This window comes from Astyanax mexicanus, chromosome 12 (assembly GCF_023375975.1).
Source record: "Astyanax mexicanus isolate ESR-SI-001 chromosome 12, AstMex3_surface, whole genome shotgun sequence".
Lineage (NCBI taxonomy): Eukaryota > Metazoa > Chordata > Actinopteri > Characiformes > Acestrorhamphidae > Astyanax > Astyanax mexicanus.
In genome coordinates this window covers 27,003,534-27,030,906 of record NC_064419.1, presented here as the reverse complement: position 1 = coordinate 27,030,906, position 27,373 = coordinate 27,003,534, and the positions used below count along the sequence as shown (strand labels likewise).

The 27,373-nt window shown below is 37.4% G+C and overlaps 1 protein-coding gene across 4 annotated transcripts in view; it reads left to right on the top strand.

Moving 5' to 3' along the window:
- Positions 1-970: 970 nt before the first annotated feature.
- Positions 971-27,373, top strand: part of kansl3 (KAT8 regulatory NSL complex subunit 3) — a 30,429-nt gene continuing 4,026 nt past the window's right edge. Inside the window, exons 1-20 of one of the 4 annotated variants that reach the window (XM_022671122.2) lie at positions 971-1,147; positions 3,486-3,771; positions 3,979-4,149; positions 7,097-7,187; positions 7,439-7,624; positions 7,961-8,092; positions 8,274-8,390; positions 9,736-9,834; positions 10,025-10,096; positions 10,177-10,251; positions 11,063-11,226; positions 12,104-12,167; positions 13,022-13,210; positions 13,585-13,747; positions 14,680-14,757; positions 17,339-17,518; positions 22,379-22,466; positions 22,740-22,867; positions 23,253-23,341; positions 24,554-24,761. In XM_022671122.2, the coding sequence (XP_022526843.2) occupies positions 3,557-3,771; positions 3,979-4,149; positions 7,097-7,187; positions 7,439-7,624; positions 7,961-8,092; positions 8,274-8,390; positions 9,736-9,834; positions 10,025-10,096; positions 10,177-10,251; positions 11,063-11,226; positions 12,104-12,167; positions 13,022-13,210; positions 13,585-13,747; positions 14,680-14,757; positions 17,339-17,518; positions 22,379-22,466; positions 22,740-22,867; positions 23,253-23,341; positions 24,554-24,761 (2,509 nt within the window). In that variant the 5' untranslated portion in view covers positions 971-1,147; positions 3,486-3,556. The remainder of the gene's footprint in view (positions 1,148-3,485; positions 3,772-3,978; positions 4,150-7,096; positions 7,188-7,438; positions 7,625-7,960; positions 8,093-8,273; positions 8,391-9,735; positions 9,835-10,024; positions 10,097-10,176; positions 10,252-11,062; positions 11,227-12,103; positions 12,168-13,021; positions 13,211-13,584; positions 13,748-14,679; positions 14,758-17,338; positions 17,519-22,378; positions 22,467-22,739; positions 22,868-23,252; positions 23,342-24,553; positions 24,762-27,373) is intronic. The other 3 variants (XM_007234762.4, XM_022671123.2, XM_015601709.3) reach the window with 3 other exon arrangements.

The window sequence follows — 27,373 nt, the reverse complement described above, 5'->3', positions numbered from 1 at the left end:
CTTAAACAATGGTTTGATTTAATGGCATTATATCGAATAAATAATACACTGCATAAACAGTGTACAGTAAAGTGAGTAATTTTAATCCGTTTTCCTTTTCTTTTCTGGGTGTAATGTTTGTGTGAATTAATATAAGCGAATGAAACGTGTCAGTCTCCTCCCCTCTATGCTATTTTATCGTGCTATCAGAATGCGCGTCAGTTTACCGTAATATCGCGCGTATATGCGTATAATTTTCAACATGTTGCAATGGAAATACGGTTGTCGACCAGCACATATGTTTTTCTTAATTCTGAAAAAAATATTCAGTTAATTATCACGGTCTTAAAAGAAGGTGGTGAAAGTGATATTTTCATCCTGCTCGAAGCTTCAATGTAGCTGCTAATGTTTTTTATTGGTTTAGTTACAGCTCCTGCTGCTTAAGGGTACCTAGATGTATATATTTAGTCAACACTTTTTTTTACATTTATTCTATAAACTACGGACTTTTCTTCCAAATTCCAAATAAAAATATAGTCATTAAGAGCCTTTATTTGCAGAAAATGAGAAATGGCTGAAATAAAAAAGAGAGATGCAGAGCTTTCAGAAGAATCATATTATAACATTTAAATTTAGTTAATTTAATCTTAATTTATTTAATTATTTAATCAATATTTGGTGGAATAACCTGGGTTTTTAATCACAGTTTCCATGCATCTTGGCATGTTTATCTTCACCAGTCTTACATACTGCTTTTGGATAACTTTGTCTTCTTGGTGCAAAAATTGTAGCAGTTCATCTTGGTTTGATGGCTTATGATCATCCATCTTCCTCTTGATTATATTCCAGAGGTTTTTAATTTGGTAAAATAAAATAAAAAACTTATCTATTTTAAGTGGTATCATATATATATATATATTAAAGCCTACGTTTGAACTTACGCAGCTGGTGCACGAGCCTCCTGCGCTCTGAAAGATCCAGTCCGTGTTTTGCTGGGTGCCTCAGAGGCGCGGTGGTGCAAAACAAAAGAAGGCGGCCATGATCGAGCAGTGAGAACAGCGTCACGCTTCTGTTTCATTTCCTAAATAGTTTGCAGTTTTCCGAAGAACCAGAATGGATTAAAACAATGGCGTGAATGTGCACATATTTACCAGAGATATCTGAGAAGGTAAGTTAACGCGGTGCCCGTGACCTAACGCTGCGCGGGCTGTCGTCTCCTGTTAGCATTGCTGCTAACTGTCTTACAGTAGATAAACCTAGGAGCTAACGCTGCGTTAGTGAACCTAGCGAGCTTAGCTTAGAGAATACAGCTAAGAAAAGACTACTCGGAATTTCTGGTCATGTTTCTGGGTAACTGTTAGATGTGAATCAGAAATAGAACATGTGCTGCAGACAAGTTTGGTGTTTAATTGTGTTTATTGAGCGTAATAGTCAACTAGGCTGTCAAATATCACTGGTCAGTTAGCTAGCTGGCTAACTAACTAACCTAGTTAGTTAGCTAGGTTAGCTATCTCTGTCTGAGTTACTTAACTAGCTAGCGATAACTACCTATCTGTTAGGTAAGTTAACTGTTAACTATGCAGCTAAGCTACCCTAGCTTAACCCAGCTAGGTTAGAGGAGTGTTAAAATATCTAGGTTAGCTAAAACAGGTGTAAGTTAATTGTTTACGTGGAAATCCGGTGTAAAATTGACTTGGGTTGTAGTGAAGCATACATGTTCGTTTGAAGTTTGTCAAAAGAGCCCACCTCTATTTACCCCCAGCATTGCATAATATATCACTTTTAGCTGATGCTCCCAACAGGCTTACAATTCTAGTGATGGGGCATAGCGCTGCACATGCAAGGAACGGACTATTTTTACAGCATTAACACGCTCAAAGTACCTCCACACTTCATTGGCAGAATTCAGAGGGTCCTGACATTTAAAACGATGCACTAAGAACTTTGAAAGTGCGCAGATAGGTTATTAAAAACACTGTTTATGCATACAGTACCTTCAGGTATTTCTCTGGGCACCACCTTCTTGAAATTAAGTCACGATATTTCTACCTGAAGGTTTTTATTTTCAAGGTTCTCAGAATTCTACCAATGAAGTGTGGGGCTACTTTGAGGTTGTTAAGGATGTAAAAATATCAATTTCTTTGCATGGGAAACTCTATGCCCCTATTACTAGCGCTGTAAGGTTGTTGGGAGCTTTGGCAAAAAGTGCTATTTCTGTATATATATTCAATATATTTTATTACTTGGTGTTTCTGGCTCGTTGTTTTAGTACATTAAGCCACGTGTGTCCTTATAATATGTTTCAGTGGAAAAAAGCATGCATCAGGACTTTTTACATTAAGTATTTTATACTCTGTGATTTTTCAGTTAGTTAGCTTTGTGGTTATGGAGTAACTGTCTCCTGCTAGTTTTCCTACTGTATCACTCAGCTCACATCAGCGAGATAGTTAGTTGATTATTTGAATCAGGCATTTTAATTAGTATAAACTAATGATCGTAATTAAATACTAAACCCCGCGGGAAAGCACTGCTCCTGAACTTCTCTGCCTTTTAAAGCTCTAACAAAGACTACACTGCTAACATCACCATACTGATATGCTTTATTGCTTAATGCTTAATTCATTTCATGAGTTCATTTACTTATTATTCTGCGTGGAATCAAATGTGCAAGTCCAAGGTGCTGATTTAAGTGCTACTAAAAGTCATGAGATTCAGTTAGCTGTTGAAGGCAGTGAGCAGTTCAACTGTTTGCACACCCAGAAGTCGTTCATTTCATCTCCCTGGTTAGAAATAAGGGATTTATGGATGATGAGTCAAGCTGAGCAGTAATCAAGGCTGAAAAATGCTCTTGATTAGGGCTCTGTATTGAAAAAAAGAATATTTAGCATGATAAAAGGGTTACAATTCACTATATTGTGATATAACGCTGTTGTTTAAATAGTGTAAATAGTAGGGGTGGCTGATATGGCCCTAAAATAATATCACAATGTTTAATGGTATTTACACGATAAGTATACTCTTGGCGATATGACAAAACACTGAATAAAAAAAAAATATGTTTCAAGAATACACTTCTGCAACAAAATGAAAATTAAATTTTATTATTGAATACAACATGATATGGTGCACCCCTAACTGAGATATTAAAAAATACAAGAATTTCATCAGATTTGTAACAGAAGTCAGTGATTTAAAATGTCTGGATACTAAAATGCATTTCAAATATCTCCATATATCCAGGAATAAAATAAAATAAATTATACTGGACAGATATAATCTGTCTCTATTAGATATATCATGGGAAATGAGATCAGTGTGAATTTTTTCTTTTGCAAAAACTAGTACCCTGATGTGATAATTAGGGGTGGGTTATATGGCAAGATATTTCAGGGTATAATAGCGTTCATGATATTCAGAAATGTTGACAATATTACTGTGTATAATACAATATGGATCAGTTGAAGACACTCCTCTTAAACCTACGTGTCCACTAATTAAATTCACAGATCCCATGTTTGTGCTGCATGCGCTCCATCAACCTGGGATCGGCAAGGCTCCCAAGAGGAGGTAGAGAACAATGTACCGCGGCAGTGGAGAGCGGGACTTCCAGACGTCGGCCCGTCGGATGGGAACATCGCTGTTGTTCCAGCTGTCGGTGCACGATAGAGAGCTGGATCTGGTCTACCTTGATCACAGCTATGCCAAGCCATGGAACGCTCACCCAGATGCCAGCAGTGCCCGGCCCACTCGTATGTTGTTTGTCACCCCACGGCGGCAGCCCGAATCCTCTCTGTGAGTGACGTTTAAAGCTTATTTGACATTTGAGTTGGTTTAATGTCCAGAACAAATAAGGACTGATCCCTATTATCTTATATTGCCCACTTCTTATGGCTGCAGTTCTTCTTGTGTATGAATACCAAGGCTTATTGTTAGGAGAGCACTGGAAGAGGTGCCGAGTAGATATATTAGTTTGAATGATTAAATGACTTGCTTTTCCAGGGACTTGGACTTGTGCATCGATGTGGAGACAGTCACCCCAACACCCATGCCTCTCTATGACAACCAGAAGGCACGTAGTGTTATGAACGAGTGTGAGCGGCATGTTCTGTTTGCACGAACTGTTGCTGATGGGCCTCCACCTCCAGATGACTGGGAAGAACATGTTAACAAGTAAGGAAGAGATGTGCTTTCACTTTCGGGCTGTCTATTTATTTATTTTAGGCCAGAATTTTCTGTAAATGTGGGGAGCATTTCAATTGCATACTGATTACTAATACTTTTTTTTATGTATGAAGTATATAGTGTTGATAAAAGTATAAAAGTTGAGTACACTCATAAGTCCATAATACACGCTTAAAATAGGTCTGTATTTGTGTGGTTTCAATGGATCCAAAAAAAATTTAATTAAGATGCAGGTGCAGCGTTAACTGTAGCTGAAGATCTGTCAGTACTGTATGTTAGCATAGCAAAGTATGATCCCTTCTTAAATAGTATAATAAGTATAAAAAGCATATTTCATATTTTTCATTTTTCTAAAATCTGAAATGTAATAGTGGGATCTAATGCCCAAGTACAGCATTGCTATCTAATGGATATCTATTAGAGCTTAGATCGGGCCCAAAACATCTGATCAGGTCCGACTCGAGCACAAGCCTGTGCATGTTTTGCCCAAGTCCGAATTAAACCAACATTTTTTAAAATGCTTTTTAAAAACATTTTGGGGCTGTTTGAATGAGCGAAATCTGTTCAGAATAATGTTAATTAACATCACAACACTGAAGAAGCATAGACCTATTATTTGATAAAAATGTTTATAAACAGCTACACACATCACTGCAAGTCAAGTGCCTAACTCAGACAGTCCCTTCTACCCCATCTATTAGGGGTGTCACGATTCTCTAAATCCTCGATTCGATTTCATTTTCGATTTGAGGGTCACGATTCGATTCGATTCTCGATTTTCTTGTTTTTTTTTCTTGTTATTATTTTATGCCTCATAAAATTTAAATAATATATTTATTATTATTATTATTATAAATATTATAAATATTATTATTATTATTTATTAAGATATATATGGTAATGCCATCTAGTGACTTTTTTTGGTAGCAACAGTGTGCACTATTAAAACAAGCAGTTTATCAGAGCTGTGTGTGGATGGCTGGTGAAACTGCTCATTACATGAAGCTGCAGTTCTTCATCCAACCACTAGTCGGAGCTGCAGCAGCAGCACAAGCCCCGCTCAGTCACTACTTCAGTACAGCCCAGCCACGGGCTACAGGGCTCAGCCAGTCCGTTTTTACTGTTTCTGTAAACAAATAAAGGTTTTAACCCCACTAACCGGATAATACAGCTCACTACAGTTCATCTTTCAGCCCAAGCAGCTAACAGCAGCAGGTTAGCACAGCCGACACGGAGTCACTGCTCGGATTACATTATAAACAGGTCAGTTAGCGCGCTGCTAACCTCAGGATGTTTATAACTACGGAGTTTAGTGGACACACCACGGCCGCCAGGTAAGTCTTTTAAAGGCTACTGAAGACTATTAAAGGCTATTAGAGTGTAACCCCTGGCTCCCAGGGGTTACAAGAGGTTATTGAAAGCATTATTGGGGGGCAGAAATCAGTACAGGCTGGTTAGATAAGTGATGTGGGTATTGTCTTATAAATATTTACACATAACTTATATCTCTCCTGAAAAGCTTTTATTTTAGTCAGAAACACGCTTGTGTTTACTTTATCTGAGAGAAAGATGTTTTTTTAATTCAATGGAAAGCAACAGGTGTAGTCAATTATAAGTTTAAGATTTTTAATCCACCTCACTGTGATCTATAGTCAGTGTTCTCAAGTCACACTGACACACGCATTTCAGCGAGTTCACACGCTCTCACCTGCGCGCACCCACCCCTCCGTTAGATACAGATACAAAACCTGCGCGCCCAACCACCGCCCCCCCTCCCCCCCTCCCCCGTTGGACAGATAAAAACAGTGATCACACTCCCGCCGACTGCGCTCATGCAGTGGCTATCTCTATTTAAATGAATAGGATGCGCTGTGTTGGTGCCGCGCCATTTGTGTAGCGCGCTGCGCTATTTGCGTAGCGCGCGCGGGAGGGATCGTCGATCCTCTTTTTGACTTCGATACTCGAGATCGTGACTTCATTTCGATGCGATTTCGATAAAATATCGAGATCGTGACACCCCTACCATCTATATATTTTTTTTTCAAGAGGCATGCATTCAGTTGATTTTCATCCGACGATAGTGATGGGAGTAAGGGATTTTATGGGTGTAATTAACCTGATGTTAGTGTTTGCGTGTTTAAATCAGGCGCAGGAATAGGTATACCGAAGACCAAGTTCCCAGCAGCATTATTATTTTTTTTTTATTAGGACATTACCTGTTAAGGATTTTATAGGGTCATCCATAGTAGCTTTTTTATTTTATGTGATGATGTATGTTGTAAAATTAAAGAAGGGTTCCAAAACTTGTCATACAGTGTATACCCAACGTTAGTGATGGTGTTAAAAACAGTTTGATTTGTTACTTGGCAATATTGTAATTACCACACCATAGCTTTATATAAAATAAATCTAGCAATAAAAAACAGTCGCCTACGTCACAGACTATTTTCTTGAGCCCGAACCAAGTGGTGGGAAATCTCGGTCAGGTTTGGGCAGAAAATCTAAGCTCCAATATTGATAAATAGTAATAATGATTATTATATAATACCTAATATATAATATATTATGTAATATTATTGTGTAGTATGCAATTGGGACGCAGCTGTTGTCTTTAGTATGATTCAAGCCTGTTGTTGGTGCAGGTTCCCAAAGTAAAATTAAACCTAGTTTTGGACTACACAGCATTTTGAATGCAGATTTTCCATTAAAAGAATAATAGGCTCATTCCCTGTCTGAGAAACTGATATTGTTCATCTTTTCATATATATATATATATATATATATATATATATATATGTGTGTGTATGTATTTTTTTTTTTTTATCACAGATTGGTGTATTAATATATATATATATATATATATGTGTGTATGTATTTTTTTTTTTATCACAGATTGGTGTATTAATAAGGCTTCTCTTCATCTGTGTCTCTGTAGGACTGGATGGACCATGGCTCAAAACAAGCTGTTTAATAAAGTTTTAAAGGCTCTTCAGGCTGAGAGACTGGCTAGGCTGGCCAATGAATGTGTGAGTTTCCCTCAGATCATCAAGCTGTAGTAAAGCAATATTAAAAATATAAATCACCAGAGTAGTGTAGATTTTGTTTTGCATGAATATCTCCATTGGATTTCTTGCGCTGTTATTAAATGCTCTTTATAATGAAAATGTCCCTTATTGCTTCTTATTTTGCTTAAAAGCACTCTACATGTGAACCCTTTTGTATTATATACACAACAGAACACGTTTAAATATGCCTAACCTCCTGTTTTCTCCTTCAGGCCGGTAATGAGCCTGTCTTACGCAGAATTGCTGTAGACAAATGTGCTCATAAGGTTCGACACGCACTGGCGAGTGTAAACTGGGACACCAAGCTGACCCAGTGGCTCCACAGCACCATGGTGGAGTCTCTCAGCCTGACTCTGCTGGCTGCCTACCTAGATGTTCTGCAGACACTTAAAAGCAAGGTAAGCCTTTTCAGAATTATGCCTGGATATGGGCAAGAACCTGACTGTATGATATGCATCGTGATGAAGGGGACATAGATCAATATATTAATTCAAATTTTAGGAAATCATTGTCATTGTAAAAAAACTTCATGACCTGTAAAAGCTGTAAGATTTAATTTATCCGCAGTTAGAATAGTGGCTTCTGAAGTCACAACACTGCTCTCTAGTGGTAGGGGTTTAAACAGACAATGAACTACGTTTCTGGGGATACATTTTGTTTTTTTGTGCCTGATTGCTTTGCTGCAATGTAGAAGTTGTTTGTGATACCCTAATTTATCACCCGTGTTCCATTAGGTTCCATCTCTAATTGACCGGATGCTTCAATCCTCCTCCTCTAAAACGGGCGCATCAGGGTCTGAGGCTCTTTCCCTGCTGCTGAAACGCCCGTGGGATCCAGCTGTGGGTGTGCTCTCCCAGAATAAGCCTGTAGGTGAAATTATTATTTATACAGTTACTTTTGTCATAACTTTCCCAGTAACTGTATTGTCTGTTAGAGCCCATCATTAATACTTTTTTACATTCCTAGAGTATATATTTTTACATACATATTTAATGTATTTCGATGTGATCAGCTGCTAATCTTATTTTTTTTATGTGGTATTTTTAGAGTAAACTTCCTGGTTCTCCTCTGATCCTGATTTGCCCATCTGCACCGACTCTCCCTTCCATCTCTACCTCTCGGCGAATGAGATTCTGGCAGTCGCAGCTCTCCTGCTTGGGGAAGGCAAGTTATCACAAACATTCATTTCCTCTCTCTTCTCTTCTCTTCTTTTAATTAATTCTGACTTTTTATTGTTCCATTACTTTATTACAACCTTTACAACATTTTTGCAACTTGAGTAGGGCTGCAGCAGCTCCATTATTTTAGTAATCGAGTATTCTACTGAAAAATCAATTCAATTAATCGAGTAATCTGATAAAACATATTTGCTTGCATAAAAAAACTATTAAAAATACACGAGAAAACAAGAAATTTCACTTAATAATGAATGACCAGTTGGTTTAATTTTTTAATTCACAGCATACATTTCCAAATTGCAAACACAAATAGAAATAAATAAAACACAAATTAGACATAAATACCACAAGTAATAATTTAGTAATTAATAATTTAATAAATTAAACATTTAAGTTTATTTAAGTTAAATTATTATCATCCTAGGATTTCTTGCAAGTATCAAAAATATAGGGCATTAATCAATAACACAGGCTTTATGTTGTGCATCTTAACTTCTCGACAGCCGAGACGTTGCCAGTTCTGGCAGTTTGGATAAGAGCACTGCATTCTTTTCCCACCGAGTCATTGGATTCTCCTTCTTGGACAGGGGATGTTCTCCAAAATATATCAAGACCTGTGGAATAATTGTGACAACAAAAGTATTACAAATGTTGTGTTTTTTTGTTTATTTACGTTTTACACTATTCAGATATAAATAATAGACCTAACTAATACTAAATGAAATAATATAGTAAGTTCATGGCCATGTATTCCGGCTAAAGTAACTTTAGCGTAGCTAACTTATTTGTTTATTTTCTGAACTCCACAGCGCTGTGTTTACTGCTTACATAAAGCCTGTATTAAGTTTAGAGTTTGTCTTCTTTGTAATAAAAACTAACCACACACATAAGACAGTATTCCTAATAATCAGCACTCCACAGCACTTTTTTTTTAAATTGAGTAACTCGAATTTCTCGAATAAACGGTTCACCCCTAAACTTGAGGCTCCGAAGTCTACATAAATATTTAATCAATTTCAAGTTAAACTTTAAACTCAGTAACGCAGCACATTACAAAATTCGACATTTAAAAAGCAAAACTGCCCTGAGATGATATTATAATACAGTGTAAAGGTTCTAGTCTGCCCGACCTAAACCACTGTAAACCATTACTACTGTTCCCTCCCAAAAAATACATTGAACTACCAGCATTTATAAAAAAGAAAAATCCTAAATTTAATTATGAATGATCACAATGTGTGCAGCATCATTCAGCTGCATTAAACATTAAGAATTAAATGAAAAAAATAATAATAAATAAAAAACTGAACCATATTGCTCTTCTGTTTCAGGTCATCCCCATAAACACCCATGTAGGCAATGGATCTAACTTGGGCATCACTCAGTGTCTGGAGCACATGGTCGGCACGGTCCGAGGGAAGGTCATTGAGGTGAGATTTTGCCCACATGCATGTTTACTGATCAAAAGGGGAGGGGGGGGGGGGGGGGGGTAGCAAATAAATCTTAGGAATGTGTATTAGTTCTAAACAAATCAGTAGAGAGTGTATAAATGATAAAAATATATCAATCACCTCAGTGATTGTTTTATTAGTCATTAATTGGCTTTGATATTGTTTCCAGGTTCATAGTCACTTACCCCACAAACCCATCATCCTGGTGGGCTGGAATGTCGGTGCGCTGATCGCCTGCCACGTAAGTCCCTTGGCTTATGATTTAGTGAACACTTCTTCTTGCCTGGTGTGTGAATTAATTACTGTACTCGGTTTATGCAGGTGTCCCTAATGGAATACGTGACTGCTGTTGTGTGTCTGGGCTTCCCTCTACAAACAGTCAGTGGACCCAGAGGGGTAAGACTGAGTACACTGTGAAGATTCAGATGCAGAGTGTTGATTTGGATCAGCTTTTTCTCTCTGTGTTTAACTCTGAGAGGATTCAGCAGTGTTTTAAAGAATGTAAAATGTATAATGTGGGATTTAGGGTGGCTGTATAAATTAATAGTATTTTTAAATATTGCAAATAGAAAGTGCAAAAGAGGAAAAATATAAACAGGCAACTTGGATGTTTCTTTTTTTTTTTTTTTTTTTTACTGCATTGCCAAAGTATTGGTTTGGGACTCCGTATCGGCAGACACTCAAAATCAAATGATTTAGACTCTGTGATCGGGGCATCCTTACCGTAACATTTTATCCGTGTTTCAGGTTATTTTTGCCATAACAATATTTTTGGTGATATAACAAATTGTTGAAAAATATATATATAGATATAAAATATTCTACTGCCACAAACTAACTTATCAAGAATACATAATATAACCAAAAAAAACCGCAACTACAACATAACCCAACAACAACATAACCCAACAACTGCATATTACATATATTTACAGCATGTATATAAACAAACATGCATGTATATGCAAACATAATTATACAAAATAGACATAGTAATGATTTAATAATGCTGTTTTATTTTTTTGTTTCAAATATTGTTTTGTTATGTATTGTATTATTGTTTACAATATATGGCACATCCCTATTGCATACTCTGTAGATAATGTCAAACTACACACTTTTTTAAATGAGAACGTACAAATCAGAATATAGAATTAAACGTGTTGAGCACTTTTACAAGTAACCGCTGTGTGTTTCTGTTGATCAGGACGTGGATGACCCGCTGTTGGACATGAAGACTCCTGTGCTGTTTGTGGTGGGGCAGAATGCTCTGCAGTGTGGCATGGAGAACATGGAGGAGTTCAGGGAGAAGATCCGAGCAGATAACAGCATGGTGGTGGTTGGAGGGGCTGATGACAATCTCAGGTCTGTGTGCGTGTCTAACTTACTCATAATCAAATGATTTCACCTTTTCAAATGATTGGTAAATAATTTGTTTTCTTGAGAAATAACATATATGTTTTGTGAAGAAATAATGCGGGTGGATTAAAGACGCAATCAAGTAAAATTACCTCATTACCTGTAAAATAAACCTCTCATTTTAGTTGACTGCTCTAAGCTTTCTGCAGAATTTCAAGAGACATTAGATATTGACTATTAATAGATATTATTTTTTATATTGTGTGAACATCTCCAGACAATAAAAATAGTTTTAGGTATGTTTCGGTAATTATTTTTATACAATATATGAACATGACCTCAATCACTTTGTCAGACTAGATATTGTCAGTGGTGTTTACTTAGATTGATCAGCTCAGTAACGCACCTCAACTGATTTACAAATGTGTACATTTATTTATTTGAGATATTTACAGATTTTAATATTTCAATGTCCATGTCTGAAAATTCCTAATAGTTCAAAATCCATTGCTTTATGAAGTTGTAAAATTGGATTATTGTGTTTTTAATATTACCATTATATCAGTGATCTTTGATTGTAGTCATTTCTGGAACAACATAGTTTTATACCTATAAATTTAGCAAAATCTGTAGATACACAGACTTATTCCATTGATATGTTTGTACCTGATTTTCCCTTATGCAGCCGACTGCACTGTGTGTGTATGTAGCTACTTTGATGTAATGGCAAGGAGTGAATTTTTAATTTGATTTTGTATTCGGTGCTGCTCATTTGGAAACATTTACTCCGCCCATGTGAAACTAATCCTGTCTAAATACTGGTTAACACTGAGCAGCTTTGATCTTTGTTTGTGAAGTTGTTGTTTTTACTGTTTCTTCCTTACTGCAGGATCAGCTCATCTAAGATGAAGACTGAGGGTCTGACGCAGACCATGGTGGATCGATGTATTCAGGTGCACATCTCTACTGGAAAAAATCTCTTTTGTAATTTGAAGTTACTGAGATTATTTAGAAAACATTTTGCTCTCTTATTAATTCTCATTTTTCATTTGAAAGAAAAATAAATAGGAATTTTGGCCCAACCTCAATTATACTGGCATACTATGTACACTATTGGATAGTGTTTTCATTTGTCATATAAGAATAATTTATCTCATATACAACCTTTCAAATTGATTCAGGTCAATCTATAACTTTCATTATACAGCTCTGGGAATAAATAAGAGACCACTTAAAAATGATAAGTTTGTTTGATTTTGATAAATTTGAAAACCTCTGGAATATAATCAAGAAGAAGATGGATGATCACAAGCCATCAAACCAAACTGAACTGCTTGAATTTCTGTACCAGGTGTGGTATAACGTTTTCCAAAAGCAGTGTGTAAGACTGGTGGAGGAGAACATGCCAAGATTCATGAAAACTGTGATTAAAAACCAGGGTTATTCCAACAAATACTGATTTAAGAACCTTTAAAACTTTATAAATATGAACTTGTTTTCTTTGTATTTTATGAGGCCTAATAGCTCTGCATCTTTTTGTGTTATTTCAGCCATTTCTCTTTTTCTGCAAATAAATGCTCAAAATTACTATTTTTATTTGGAATTTGGGATATACCTATAAATAGCAAAAACTTATTCAGAAACTGAAGTGGTCTCTTATTTTGTTCCAGAGCTGTATGTGTTTTCAATCCTACTAAGGGGCCTATTTGTGGTAAAGTGTTTCACAGAAAGGTAATATTAAGCCTATTGTTAATAAGGTTATTTAATGAAACTTTGGTTAAATTGGTCATGCTTTTCTGTCCTTCAGGATGAGATAGTGGACTTCTTGACGGGAATCCTGACACGAGTAGAAAACCCAGGTCACGCTACAGGAGAAACACGTGACCTCGACACAGAGAAGAAGAAGAAACCCAGACGGGAGTTGCCTTTTGATGCAGAGAGATCACGACCATCCTCGCCTGCTATTCGTGTCCCCATCTCACCCTCAGGGTCTGAGGTTAGATCAGTTTGAGCTGGTAATGATTTGGAATAAAGACATTGTTCTTATAAAATTATTGTTATTATGCATAGTATGCAAATTATATATTACATTATGTATGCAACATGTATTTTTACGCTGACATGCCATGTCATGGGACAGGAACTAGTGTTGTGTCTCATGATTTTGCTATCTCCTGCGTAAACTGAAGAATGCAGCTCGTAATTCAGTTTGTATACTCCTCTCCATGGCGTTTAACGTGTGTCCACTCCTGTCACACAAAAAAAACTTTTTAAGAGGTGGCAGCTTTACAAGAGAAGAGGTAAGGTAATTAAGTGTAGATGCTAGGAAATAATTAAAGATTTGGATTTTTGTTTCTCATGTTCCTGTAGGACATGTCCAGCGTGTGCAGTAGTCCCACAGCCAGTCCCAGTCCTAAGCCCAAGACGACTGGTTTGTCTCCAGCCCAGAAGTCCAGCCTCATTACTGCTACCCAGCTGCTCAAGACCCACATGCAGCGCTCTGGAACTGTGCTCACACACAAACAAGCTCAAGGTGGGTTGAATATAAAGCGTTCACATACATAGAAACTAAAGGAATAACTGACAGACCTGCTTTATTAGAAATAATAAAGCCCCAGCTGATTTTTTCTTTATCTGTTTTGTAGTCAAAACAGTGCTCAAACATATTTTTCCATTGATATTACACGTAGATTCAGGTTAATCAGTGGGTTTAAATAGTTATAAATGGGTGCAAAATTGCTGTATTTGCAGCCTTGTGGACATGAAGACCCTTTGCAGGGCTGGGTGATATGGATAAAATAAAAATATTTATATATTTTTACTGAATGGCAATATACAATAAATATCTCTGTGTCACTTTTGTCATTCAGTGCCATATCCTGTGTATATTAGAGTAGCCTGGTACTTTTATATCCTGCAGCATTTTATATCGTTACCAACTGAAAGGCAGTTCAAATGACACTAATTAATTATAAACGATACAGGGACTATAATTTATATATTTATTTATTTTGTTTTTGTATATACCTACATGCTGTCCTAGTATAAAAATCACTATCACATGTATTCAGTCACAGACAGAGTACAGCACTGCTATCTAGTGGTCAGGGTTTAAACACAAAGGGGGCAGTTTCATATTACACTCTCACATTGCGCACACACACATTCTCCAGATGTGTATATTTTTTCTCTCTCTCTCTCTCTCTCTCTTACACACACACACTCTTAACTGTCAATTTCATCTTGTGTTGTGATTAGGCTTAGCCTCGAGTGTTTGTGAAATAGATCTTGAACTAGTTTTAGAGCATTAACCATGTTGCACATGCTTTCCCCCTCCTCTTTAGATTTAAACCCATTTTAGTGCATCCCAGCTCTTCCTCTAGTGTGCATGTGTGTCTCTTTTCTTTCCTGTCCTTTTCCCTTTCCCCCTTCACTGTGTCCGTCTCTGTCTTCCATCCGCTGCAGCTCAGTTCGCTGCGTTTATGAAACAGAACATGCTGGTGAGGAAGAGCATTCCTCCTGGCAGCCCATCCTGTCTGTTTGGTAAGTATGTCTTTTCTCTCTCTTTTTCTTTCTTACTCTGTGCCACTTGTCCTGCATTTTCCCTTCTTTCTTTACGTCCTCCATCTTAAGACGGTGAAATACATCTGTTTGTAGGCTCTTTGAAGTCAGCATGTCCTTTGCCATGTCTAATGAAAGGAAGATGACGTTTCATTGGATCCCATTTGCTATTGTTTAACAGTAGCAGCAGATCTGGAAAACATTCACATACTGTACTATTTTATACTCAAACTAACTTTCTTTTGTGAAAGCTTTCCTTTCTTTCTTTGTTTTTAACCTGCATCTGCTTGAGATTAGTAACATTTTGCCCAATAGGTTTTATTTAGGTTTTTTTTTGTCCTCTGGAGCTCAAGTTCTAAAATTTATTAGGTTTTTCTACTTGGACCTCTCCCTTATTCATTAAATTCTAGTACGATTGGGCAGTATTCACTTTTTTCATACAGTCTCAAAATGCAGTAGTTACTGCAGTATTTCACTGTACAGAGTGTGTTGTATGCTTCACAAGTAGCACACATGGTACAGCATTTACATGAATAATGTACAATTTCTTCCTGCATTTTTTAAACCAAATGTATGTTATACCACCAAATCAGAACCCTATTAAAGCTAGCATATATTTGTAGAATGGGTAAAACTAACTAGTCTCATGGAGGAAGCAAAAACAAAACTTTTAACACCATTAACTTGATATGATATCAGAACATAGCCAAGCTTGCAAACACTTCTTGCGACACTTAGCTACTAAGTGCAGTTGTCACAGTTGTTATTTTGTTTTTTTCGTTTCCCCCCCCCCCCCCCCCCTTTCTTCAAAAAGGCGGTAAAACTTTTTTATCTTAAGAGACGATGCAAAATTCCTACATGGAAAACTGATAGGTCTTTACATTTCTACAAAACACATGGGGCATCCCTTACAAACTAACTAGAAGTAAAACATACCCTTTTTAAAATTTAATTTCCAGTCACAACTGCCATTAAGTGTTATTTCTGAGAAGACTGATATGAGAGAAAGTCAAAAAAAGAGAAAATAAACAAGCGTTCCCAAACTTCAAAAAGTTTTGGAAGTCCTGATAGACTACCCAGCTGCCCTATTGGATAAATGGCACTTAAAGTTCTTTGAGAGAGGAGAGCATCAAGCTCCGCTCTCACTTCAGATCTACAGGTCTGTTTTTGTCTTCATCCACTGTGCCCACTTAGTGCTGTAGATCTGAAAGGATGTGATCAATAAGCTCTTACTGAGGAAAGCAAACCGACAGCTGGAAGAACTTTTGATTGTATCAAACTGCTGAAACTGTGACTGTCCTCAGAGCATAGCACTGACCCACCACCAGTGTTCAGATCTAAACATCATACAGAGTTATCAGTTTTCCTGATAAACACATGAAAGGAGCCGCTATAATTGTCTGAATAACAGCAGACTGCATTGCCCATTTGCAACAACAGAGGGAGCTTTTCATGCTGCAGACTCTGGTCATGTGACCTAAGTAGGCTGGAGGCAGAGCGAGGTAGATTGAAGTAGAGGTCCACATTGAACGCTCACACCAAACTACTTCTTAAACCTCATTATGTTCAGCAATGGTGTCTAATCATCCAAAAGATGTCTGAACAAAATCCTAACAAGCAGTGTGAATATTTCACTACTAACTCTATTGCTTATTATTCTATCAATATTTAGTGCAATAGTGTTCCTTATCTCTTAACAGGTAGTGGTTCAATTAGGATAATTTACTTTTTTTTTCATTAAAAAAATACATGTTCAAACTTTTTTTAAATGTTTCACTGCTTTATAACTTTTACGTTATTACAAATCAAATTACATTGCATTGCAATTTTTAGTTTTGTTTTTTTGCAGTGGTTGGTTGCAAATATGTGAGATGAACCATTATAACTTTTAACCATTTTTAATAGATCTTCAAACTTTAAAATGAGTCAATTTGACCCATACCATAATAGAAGGGTTAACCTGGTGAAAAAGGTGTGGAGCAAAGCCATGTGCTGAAAACCTTTTGAGAAGATTAAATTCATTTAGAATCTTATCAGTACTGATATTAGGAAATCTTATCACAATTTTGTTCATACCATGCATCCATAATAAAAAGTGTGAACGATTATATGGATAGGGAGAATTTTAAGAGTTTCTGCAGGACAAATTAGTGTCCTGATAATAATGGAAGCTGTAGTAAAGATAAACAGTCTAGACACTTAAATTTCTGGGGTTAAATTTAGGTGATTGTTTTTGTGTAATTTAATATTTTGACTAGTACCTTGCTTTCCTAAAAGACTTTAATGGCATCATTATTCTGTTTATATTTTCATTTTGTCTGTGCCATTAAAAATATCTTAGTTTCTATTACATGTTATTTTTGGCCCTGTAATCCCAAACCTGGCTAAACTGTTTACTTGCATTTAAAGTCGCTGCCAAATTAATCAAGTTTGTTTCATTTTAAGGTAGAGAAACCTGTGTCTTCTCGCTATCGTTTACACTGCCCGTGTAAAACCTGCTGATTTATAGGCCACTACTCCCCTTCAGCCTCGCTGATCTTTTTTTGCACTCTCTGTTTGACAGTTCCGGTGTCGGGCGAGCAAGCAGACAGTCTAGAGCGAGACGACCTGCGGCTCCACATGAAGAGAAGACAGACGCCCAGCCCCACACCCAGCAAATCCTCCAAACGGGCCAAGATCAAAGTCACTATAGTCTCCCACGGTGAAACAGCAGGGGCCACGGGCACCTCCACATGCCAAGAAGGTAAATTAAAGGCCTTGTTCACAAAACCCTTGAGCTGCTATTGTCCTGAAAGAGGGGTACACACTTTTCTGTACCCCCAACTAGGGCTGCCACGATTAGTCGACTATTAAAATAGTCGACGACTAATTTAATAGTCGATTAGTCGTTTTTTTTTTCTTCTTTGTTTTTCTCTCCAAACTGCTGCGACTGCCTTTCTGTCCTGGACGCACATGCGCAGTAGTGGAAACCGGGGTAGGTAGGACGACATCTCAGGACATTATACAGACAGGCTCTGGTTTCATGGCTTCCCCGCTACAGAACTCAAAAGTGTGGGATTACCAAGAAAATAAAAGTGAAACGCGTGCAATGCAATATCTGCAATGAAGAACTTGCCTTCCTCGGCAGCACAACCGCGATGCACGAGCACCTGAAAAGGAGGCATGTTGTGGCTGATTAAATGACGAAGAAGCTAAATTGCTATTTAGCTGCTAAAATTAGCGTAAACAGAGCGTTAACTTAGTACTTAACTTACTCATCTTGATAGCTTTAAAACAGAGGTCACTAATAGGCGGACCGCGATCCGGATCCGGACCCAGACGTTGTCACAAATGCCGTCCCAAAGCGATAAACTACAGAGAAGGATTTCATTCTGACAGTGGCTTCTGTTTTCAGTGCTTTTCGGTGCAGTAAACTCACAGATCAGTCATGTGTGGTGTAAAATCACCAAACGCTCTCCTCTGCCAATCAGATCTGTGCAGACCGCTGCCCTGTGTACGGTAATGTACACAATATCTGGACAGAGAGGCATTTTTTATTAATATACTTTTTTTTCATAATAGTTCAAACAACCTCACGGTTGAGATGTTTCATAAATGCCAGTGCCTTATCCTTATTTTACACAGTTGTTTACACTTTATGCTAAACAGTAAAATAATTGTCTGTTACAACAAGCTGCATATTTCATTAAAGGTTTAATGAACTATGATTTTAATTGTTTTTATTTTTAGTTAGCATATAGCTGAAATCTAATGTTGGTTGTATAATAGCAGCTGCATTCTATTGTGATAAACTGTGTTTTATATTCAATTAACGTATGATCCGATTAGTCGACTAATCATAAAAAATAATCGGTGATTAGTCGACTATAAAAATAATCGTTTGTGGCAGCCCTACCCCCAACATATAAAACTATAAAACTATCTTCATTTTAAACAATCACACATCATTTTATTGAAGTTTTATAAAGACTACTCATCTACTCATAGGTTTGTCTGAAGCAAGTGTAATGATGTTGACCAATTAATTATCTTTATTTTGAGAAGCTCACTTTTACATGTAAATCTTCCATTTACCTCAAATTAGGTTAGCAAAAGTATTTTGGGTGTTTTTTGTTTCACCCAAATCTTTCTAATAGCATGAACCTGAACATCTCTAAACGTGCTCAAAACCCATCCAGGTCTTCTAATTAAGATAACAATAAATCAGACTCCCCTTTAAGAGCATGCACATCCCTCAGGTAGAGAAAGCTTTATTTATAAGCTGCCATTGTCAGATTCTTTAGGTTAAAGTTTGGTTTAAAGAAAAATTAAGATTAAAGCAAAAATGTGTAAAATATCTGTTCATGTGCGTGCATGAGCAAGGAAGCAGGATTGTACATGCTGTGACAAACCACCTGACCACAAGTATGGCTGGGAGAGTAATCAAATTACTTTTTAATGTGATTTTTTTTCACCAAAAGATCTACACTTTTTACTTGTATAATCTGCCAGAGGGTATCTTAGTAGAGCTTGTGGTAGTGTTAAGAAACATCTGAAGATCTCTTATGTAGCAGTGATTTTCTTATTTTGTATTGTGCCATAACTGAAGTATAAGTAGGTTATTTTTGCATCTTGTTAAAATATAAAAGCTGCTTTTGAATGGAGTTTGAATGGAGCTGTTTAAACTTGGTTTTATATGGGACCTGTACAAGTTGTTTTGTGCTTGTGCGGTTTTGACTCCCTGGATAATAAAAACAAACTCTAATAAAATAATAATAATAAAAAAACAACTCTGAATGATGCTGTTATTACTAGTTTGGCACATCTACAAATAAATAAAACTAAATCACCTAGCCCTATCATCTATCATCTAGCTCTCATTAAGTCTGGTTGACCTTGGATGCAAATTAATGGGTGTTTTAGGTGTTCATAGAAAAGTTCTGGGGTGACTACGTTTGAAACCTGTTGCAGCAGAATTTGCACACCAAGCATGTTTTGGCTCATGCCGAGGACATCATAGCTATTTGTGAATAGGTGGGCTAGGCTTTGACTTTTTTTTTTTTTTAATGTAGAGGTGGGTCAAATAGCCTGAACCTGTTCTCTTTTTAGAGGTTTGAACATATGGTTTCTGTGTGGTTGCTTGCTGGTTGCTGTGGTATTGCTGGGTGTTTGTCATTCACTGGTTTGTGGGTTCCATACTAGAGTTTACTGAGCTCTCCCGGCTTGACCCTGTGCTTTTCCCTGACTTTCCAGGCTGGAATGTGTGAAGTAAAAAAATTAAAAGCATCATATACTGTGTGTTAAAAAGTGGGTAACTGGAAGTTGAGGATGGGGAGTGTGGAGTTGCAGCTTTTTCTTCACCTGGGAGGGAGGCACTTTCTCTTCAGTTGCAGCTCAAGTCTGCCAGTGGATCCTGACAGCGTGGAGAAGTGTGGAAAAACAAAAAGAATCACAAAAAAAAAATCAGCAACCAGTTTTGAAAGGTTGGACTGCTGCGTGATGAAGAGCACGGCACAAAGCTCAAATGAGAATTTTCCTAGAGACAAAAGTGACATAGAGTACACCAGAGCACGCTAATAATAAAACTAGTTGCTTTTGAGAATAACGTTGTAAATTTAAAGTAGTTCAAAGTCATAATATTATGTAAATAAAGTTGTAATGTTAAATATAAAAAGGAAGGCTAATTACTTGGGCTGCCAGTTTAAGAAACCATTTATGATCTGTTAAAGGGCTGCTGTGATTCGTATCAGTTGTCTACTTTTATAACCTGCTGCTTATAAATGCTGTATTGTTACAGTTAGATAATACATTGTGTAATGTTATTTGTTTGGCTTATAGTCAGGTGCGGCCTGTATATGTACCTATTTTATTTATTTGGTGGGTGCGGCTTACATTCATGTGTGCTCAATAGCACGGAAATTACAGTATCTTCAGATCTCAATATCGGTGTAAACGCAATAACTTTAATTTTTTTATTTTTTTATTTTCCTCAAGGCTTTTTCAGCAATCGGCTGCACTCAATTTTCTCAGGATAAGTAGTATTGTGGTGTGTGTTCACTGTGGACCTTTACCTCGCTCTGCCTCCAACCTCATTACGTCATGTGAGCACAGTCTGCAGTTTTAAGAGCGCTGTCTGTCTGTTACATTTCACAATTTTATCACAGCTCTTACAAGGTGTTTATCGCAGAAAGATAAAACTACAGCTTATCATGTAGGCCTTGTGTGTGTGTGTTCTATGCGATGGATGGCTTAAATGATTGGGTTAAAATCCATTGTACTGCTGTGCACTGGCTGTAAAGGGTGTTTCTAATTCTAATTAAACAGGGAAGTCTGTTACCAGCATAGAATTCTGAATCAGATTCCATTATTATCTCCTCCACCCATAGATTTATTGTTTAATATTTATGGGCCAATCAAAATGTTTACTGAGCCGTGAAGAGAGCCCCATTTTGTGAGCGTTGAAGTTGGTTTGTTTTTCTCAATTTCAGATTTCTTTCTTCACTAGCTTTCTAACAATGGGTGAAGAAAAGGTCATTTGTGTAGATGATCATTATTAGCAACCAAGACAACCAGCTAATATTCAGCTTTCTTCTGAAACTGATGATAAAGTTTCTGTGCATTTGTCCTAACTGCCTCACATAGAAAGTGAGCACCTGCATCAATCAAGCAGTGTGTGCCGTTATGCGGCCAGTAGAACACAAATGATGGGCAGTGTTTTTGACTGGCTTGTGAATAATGAATTATAGATAGGGTCTCAATGGATTTTTTTTTTTTTTTTGCATAGTTTGTTACCTCAATAAATTACAGTAAACAATTCTACTGCAGCTGAGTCCTCATGTTAAGTTTTCTCCCAGGAGCTAAGCAACCAGAGGGGTTTTGTTTCTGAGCTTTATTATGTAAAATAGATCAGGTGCAAAAAAAATGGAGTAAGAAATTACAGAAATTCTTTAACAGGTGTTTTTACCACCCTGTTATTTTTAACCTTAGAATCTAAAAGTAATTTCTTTTATAGAGTGCTTGCAAGATATTATATAGGGTAAACTCATATGCTTTTGTTGACTAGTTTACAACATTAGCAACGTCTCACGAAGCTACATATTGTATCATAGATTCTTTTTCTTAGTGTTAAAAAAAACAAAAAAAAGGTTTTTGGTAGGGTTTTTTTTTTTTCTCTCTCGCAGGAGCAGATAAGGGACAGACGAGAGAAGTTGTGTATGATTCTGTCTACTAGCTTTAGCTTTTAGCCTAGAGCTGATCTTCCTTTGTTTAGTTATGCAGTGAGTTTTGCACTTTCTTCTTAGTACACTTGCAAGTACACTGTCACAAAAGCTGCAATTAATAATCCTGGTTCCTGTACCAGGAATAATATTAACTATATTTATAAAGTATAACAAGGCAAAATTGCATAAGAGTTTTAGAGTTGTGAATTTGGCCTGTTTTAGAGATCTGTTATGGTCTTGTTTTAAATGACGAGTCATAGTTATCCAACTATGGCAAGGAGAATAGGGTTTGACTTCCTAGAGCCTCTGTAAATGTTGAGCAGGACTGTGACTGAGAATGCAGAGTGTTTTAACATGTGCTCTCAATTATTCCATCTCTGTGTTTTGTGTTTTGGTCTTTAAAGTGGGAGCATCTGGAAAGCCCCTCACAGTCACCATGGGCCAGACCGTTTCAGGGGCCAAAGAGCTTTCCGGGCTTTTGACCGCTCAGAGGTGAGTTTCGATTTGATTTGAGTTTCATTTTTAGACTTTTTGACCTCAGCAAAACGTACACAGTGTAACGGTTTGCCAATATGCTCCTTGTTTTAAAAAAATGATTCACAATCATACATCCTGAACGTTTCACCATCCGTTTCCATTAGATTTATTGACAAACATAAATCTCTGATGTAAAAGAATGCAGAGCTTATCTGCAGGCCTGTCTCCATCAAGCTCTGATCTCTGCTGTTATATTGATGTGGGCCTGTTTGTGCTGTATGTTGGTAGGTCCAGTGCTCTGGCGGATGTGTCTGGAGGTCTAGGCTCTAGTGGAGGTTCCTACCACGGCCTGCAGGGCAGTGTTATCTCTGGCTCTTCCTCTCCAGTACAGGTCCAGGCCCCTGCTGCTGCACAAGGTAACTGATGTAAAACTGTTGTATCTGGTTCTGTTCTGCCACTTCCCTGCTCTTATACAGCATTTTCTATGAATTGTGCAATTTGAAGTTGGATCAGGTGTCTAAGAGCAGGGACAATAAGGCGCACTTAAAATCTGAAAACTTTACCTCAACGTGCGCCTTTTAAAATATATTTTTTTATTACAGTTTTATTTACTTAGCTTAGCTTTACTTTACTTAATTAGCTACCACCCACCACCACCCAGCGGCCTTGTCCGGTGAGCCTTATGTATGAAATTATACCCAAAAATAGACGTTCATTGATTCTGCACCGATGGCCTTATAGTGTGAAAAACACAGTATATATTTCTGATCCTTTTTGTCTCTGCTTTGTGTATTCATGCAGCTTCCTCTGCCAGTAGCCTGTTACAGGGTCTGAGCTTCAGTCTGCAGGAAATCAACACCAAATCACCAGGTCTGCCCTCCAGCACTCAGGTACTGCTCAAAGCCATATACAAATGCATTTTACACAAAATTATTTTAAAAAGTCATTTAAACTGTACTTTTCTATAATCTTCACTTATCTATGCAATGAGGGTTGAGTGTGCCACCTTCACAGCAAAATTAAACATAAGAACATGTGTCACAGTTTAATGCTTAATAAACTCTGAACCTTTTGAAGACTGCAGATGCCCAGCCTCTGCATTCATTTCTGTGCAAGTTCATTGTGTTATGCCTAATGGTCTGTAGGGGGCACTCAAGGAGCTTAAAATTTGTATATTATTTTTGTAAGCAGGTTCAGTAAGTAATGGACAAAACTGAACTGTAAATTGATGTTTTTCCCCAATGTACTGGAATCGTTTGCTTTTCCATCTACTTCCTTTAATTTTTTATACATGATCATGATTTTGTTTAGCATTTTATAGTTGGTATTATAACAAAACCTACTCACAATACAAAGTAGGAGGTATCCCAGATTGAATAGCATGAAAAATACAGATACAGTTACAACCTTGAGTCTTGGTTCTTCCTCTGTTGGTTTGACTGTGGTGCTCTGTAACACTGCTTTGTGAATTTTAAAGTCTTTTTGTTGAGCCCATTCATAATGAAACTTTCAAACTGAAATGAAAGAACTGCCAGATGCACATTACATCATAGAGTGAAAAATTAGATTTAGAATGATTGTATAAATACAACATTTTAATGCAAAAATGTGTACATGGAAAAACACAGGGCTCGAAAGTGAGTAAAATAACTAGAATAACCCTTTTATTCACATGGTAGAATTCGTTAGCGTCGGTTAACGGCCCAAGGCTAGGAAGTGTTCCAAAGCGAAAGACTCTTCATATACAGCTAAAAAATACAGCTGACATTCGGAGAGATTTCGAGGAATTGATTTGTCCTCACTGGCCTTTGGCTGCCCACATTGCACTGCAAACATACAAGAAGGAGAAAAGAAATAGAGCCATGAAAATTGGGTGAGAATGGTGTAAAAAAATGCCTCTATAGCAGTTTTTTTTTTTTTGTTTTCCATTAAGAAATGAAAAGCAGTTTTAAGATGTGTGGCCTGTTTCATTTGTATGACCAAGGTGTCTTTAAAGGACAGTCCTACAGAGGACCTGCCCTACCTCAACTGCAGTCTAGTTTGTAGTAATCCAAACAAGTCTCCATCACTCTGTCTTTTTTTTCCTTTATCTGTCTCTCTAGGCTCCAGGAGGGAAGTTGCAGCCTCATGGACAAGTGCTGACCTCTCTCAGTCCAGCAGGGGGCACTCTAGTGCGCGCGGTCCCTGTCGTGTCCACCGGCTCCGGAATGACCAAAACTACGGCTATCCACCAACTCCTCACCAACGGTGGCCTGGCTAAGCTGGCCAACAGCCTTCCTGGACTGGCTCACGTGTCCAATCAGAGTGCTGGTACGTCCATGTCGGCGTCATCGGTGCAGCGCTCCAGCAAACAGAGACGGCCACGATGAGTAGGAGTTGTGATTTGTTGTGTTTCAATAACAGGGTCAGCAGTCACATTCAGTGCGCCGCCACCACCACCGCATGTAGGTCAGGTTAGTGTAGCAGCTGGAGCTACCCGTCAAAGAAAGAGAGCAGACCGGGAAAGATGCAGATGGTGGGGAAGTGTATTATAATCAGTGATGCTTGGCAGAGACAGCGAGCGAGTTGTAGAAATCCATGTTTGTACAGAGATTAAGGAAAAGGGTTTGTTATTTCCTTATACAGTGTAATTTGTGTTTCTGTCAGTTAAAACAAACAAAACAGAGAAATGCTGTTTTCCACTGATTAATGTTTGAACGTGGCCAATGGAGGTTCTACGAACTACGATCTAGACTATATAGAGTAGCTGTGTTGTCTTCAGCTTTATTCATGCGTTCTCATCAGCTCATTATGTGTTTCTTTAATTTTGCCATCTTTATTTTTTTTTTCACCTTTTCTTATTTTTTTTCTGTTTGTGTGTGCTGCACATGTGCTGTTTTGTTTTTGGCATTTTCTTACAATTGTGTTCATTAAATGACCAACAGTAAACAAGTGTCAGTTTTTGTCATTGTCTTTTCTTGGCCATTGTTTTTATGTATTTATTTGCTGTTTATTTAATGTTGCATTTGATATACACTGACATGCCAAGTGACATGGGACATAGGACCTGAATTGATCCAGTGATTTCGTTTTTTGGGGCATATTCCTAGGGTAGGGGGAATGGGTGTAAACACAAAATAACTGCATGGCCTACACATGGCTGGGCACGTGCTTGTAAACGCAGCGGCTGATGGCCTGTTGAAAGCTGTGCTCCTTACTCTGGCAAAGTTTTGCTTAGATATTTCCAGTTACAGCCGAAATCACGTCTTTAAAACACTTTTAATTACCTTTTAAAGGCCATTTTAATACCCGATTAAAAGGCCGGTTATTGTTGTTTTGCAGTTTTCCTTGGTTTTGTGTGCTCGGTTGAGCTTTCCGTCGGTCTGGATCTCTGACAGCATGCAGATGTGGGCGGGACTGGTGACCTCACAGTTCCTTTATTGTTTAATATCGTGATGTATATTGTCGAAAAAAAAAAAAAAACACATTTTTTTTCAATATCTTGCAGCCCTAATATCCCATGCAAATTAAAATGCTGCACTGACCTGCAAAATAGAAGGTTGCTTGTCTGTTGGTACGGACAGTTTATCCAGATGCCGCAGGTCACAAACATTACCACCCACTGGGCTGTCCAGTCTCGGTGATAATTAATGCCTTTTTGGATGTATTCCTGAGACACACATGACAATGTGGATTGAGTAAAATTAAATGGACACAATTTCGGAAACAGAATGTGCTGTACATCTGGCACACACCTTAAACTCAAACTGATGATTCATGTCACCTTGCCAGCGTGTTTTGGTTCATTATCGGTCACATTGTTGTTACCAATTTTTTTTAAATCGCCATTCCCACTATGCTACAAAATCATGCTCCCCATTGTGCTACTGTACTGAAGGAAAAACCTGCCTTATCAGACATCTGATTATTCACATTGCCTTGCCATGAGCATGCTGACAGTGTTTAGCCTCATCAACAAGATAACACCTTTCAACTAACCAGTATTAAATACAGGATTGGGGAACACTTCATAATAAGTTTACATAAAGCTCTCCTATGACTTTTGACATCTCTGTGTGTATAATGTCAGGCGCTTCTCTTTGCAAGTCTTGTACTATATTTTTGCCATTTTATGTTGCTTTTTTTGTTCAGTATTTTTGTTCAAATTTTTGTTGCCACTTAAAATAAAATCATGAGTGCCGTTCCCATATGCTACAAAGTCTTGTATCTCCATTGTGCTATTATAAAGAAGGAAAACCCTGCTTATCCTTTAAATAAGGTTAATGTTGATCTTTTTTAAAAACAAAAATCGGATACGATTCATGAAAAGAAAAATTTAAATTGAAAATCAACAAGGTTTAGTTTAGCAAAGCATAAGATTCTTCACAAGAGGATGCTGTTAGTACTCCAGACATATTCAGATTGTAGGCAAAGCGGATTTGTTTCTCAATTCAGATCTAAGAGATTGTGAAATGAAAGTCCACACTGATATTGGTAAATGATCAGATCGGATTTGCTAATCCGGACATTGCAAACAAATCTGCATGGATTGTTGTAGTAGTCAGCGTCAGTAGTTTACCTTTAATGCTTTTCTTGGAACTCTGCACTTTGATGAGATTGTTGTTTGCTTTATTGTGAGTGACGTGTTAAACTTTTTGAAATCCGAACAGAGCATCATGTCTGAAACTTATCTGTAAAAATCCAATTGTAATTTCCAAAAATTAGATTTCATGTGGTTTCTGGCTGTCCAGATTATCAAAAATCAATCTGGTTACAATCTAGGTGTGCCCCAGTTTGGATATGGACTGTCAATCTTAATATGACCTAATAGCTTGTTGATGCTTTGCATGCATCAGCATGGGAATTGTCTGCCATCTGGTTATTGCTTAGATTTACAAATGCAGTGAAAGAGATAAATGTTCTCTTCTTCCACTGACAATGAA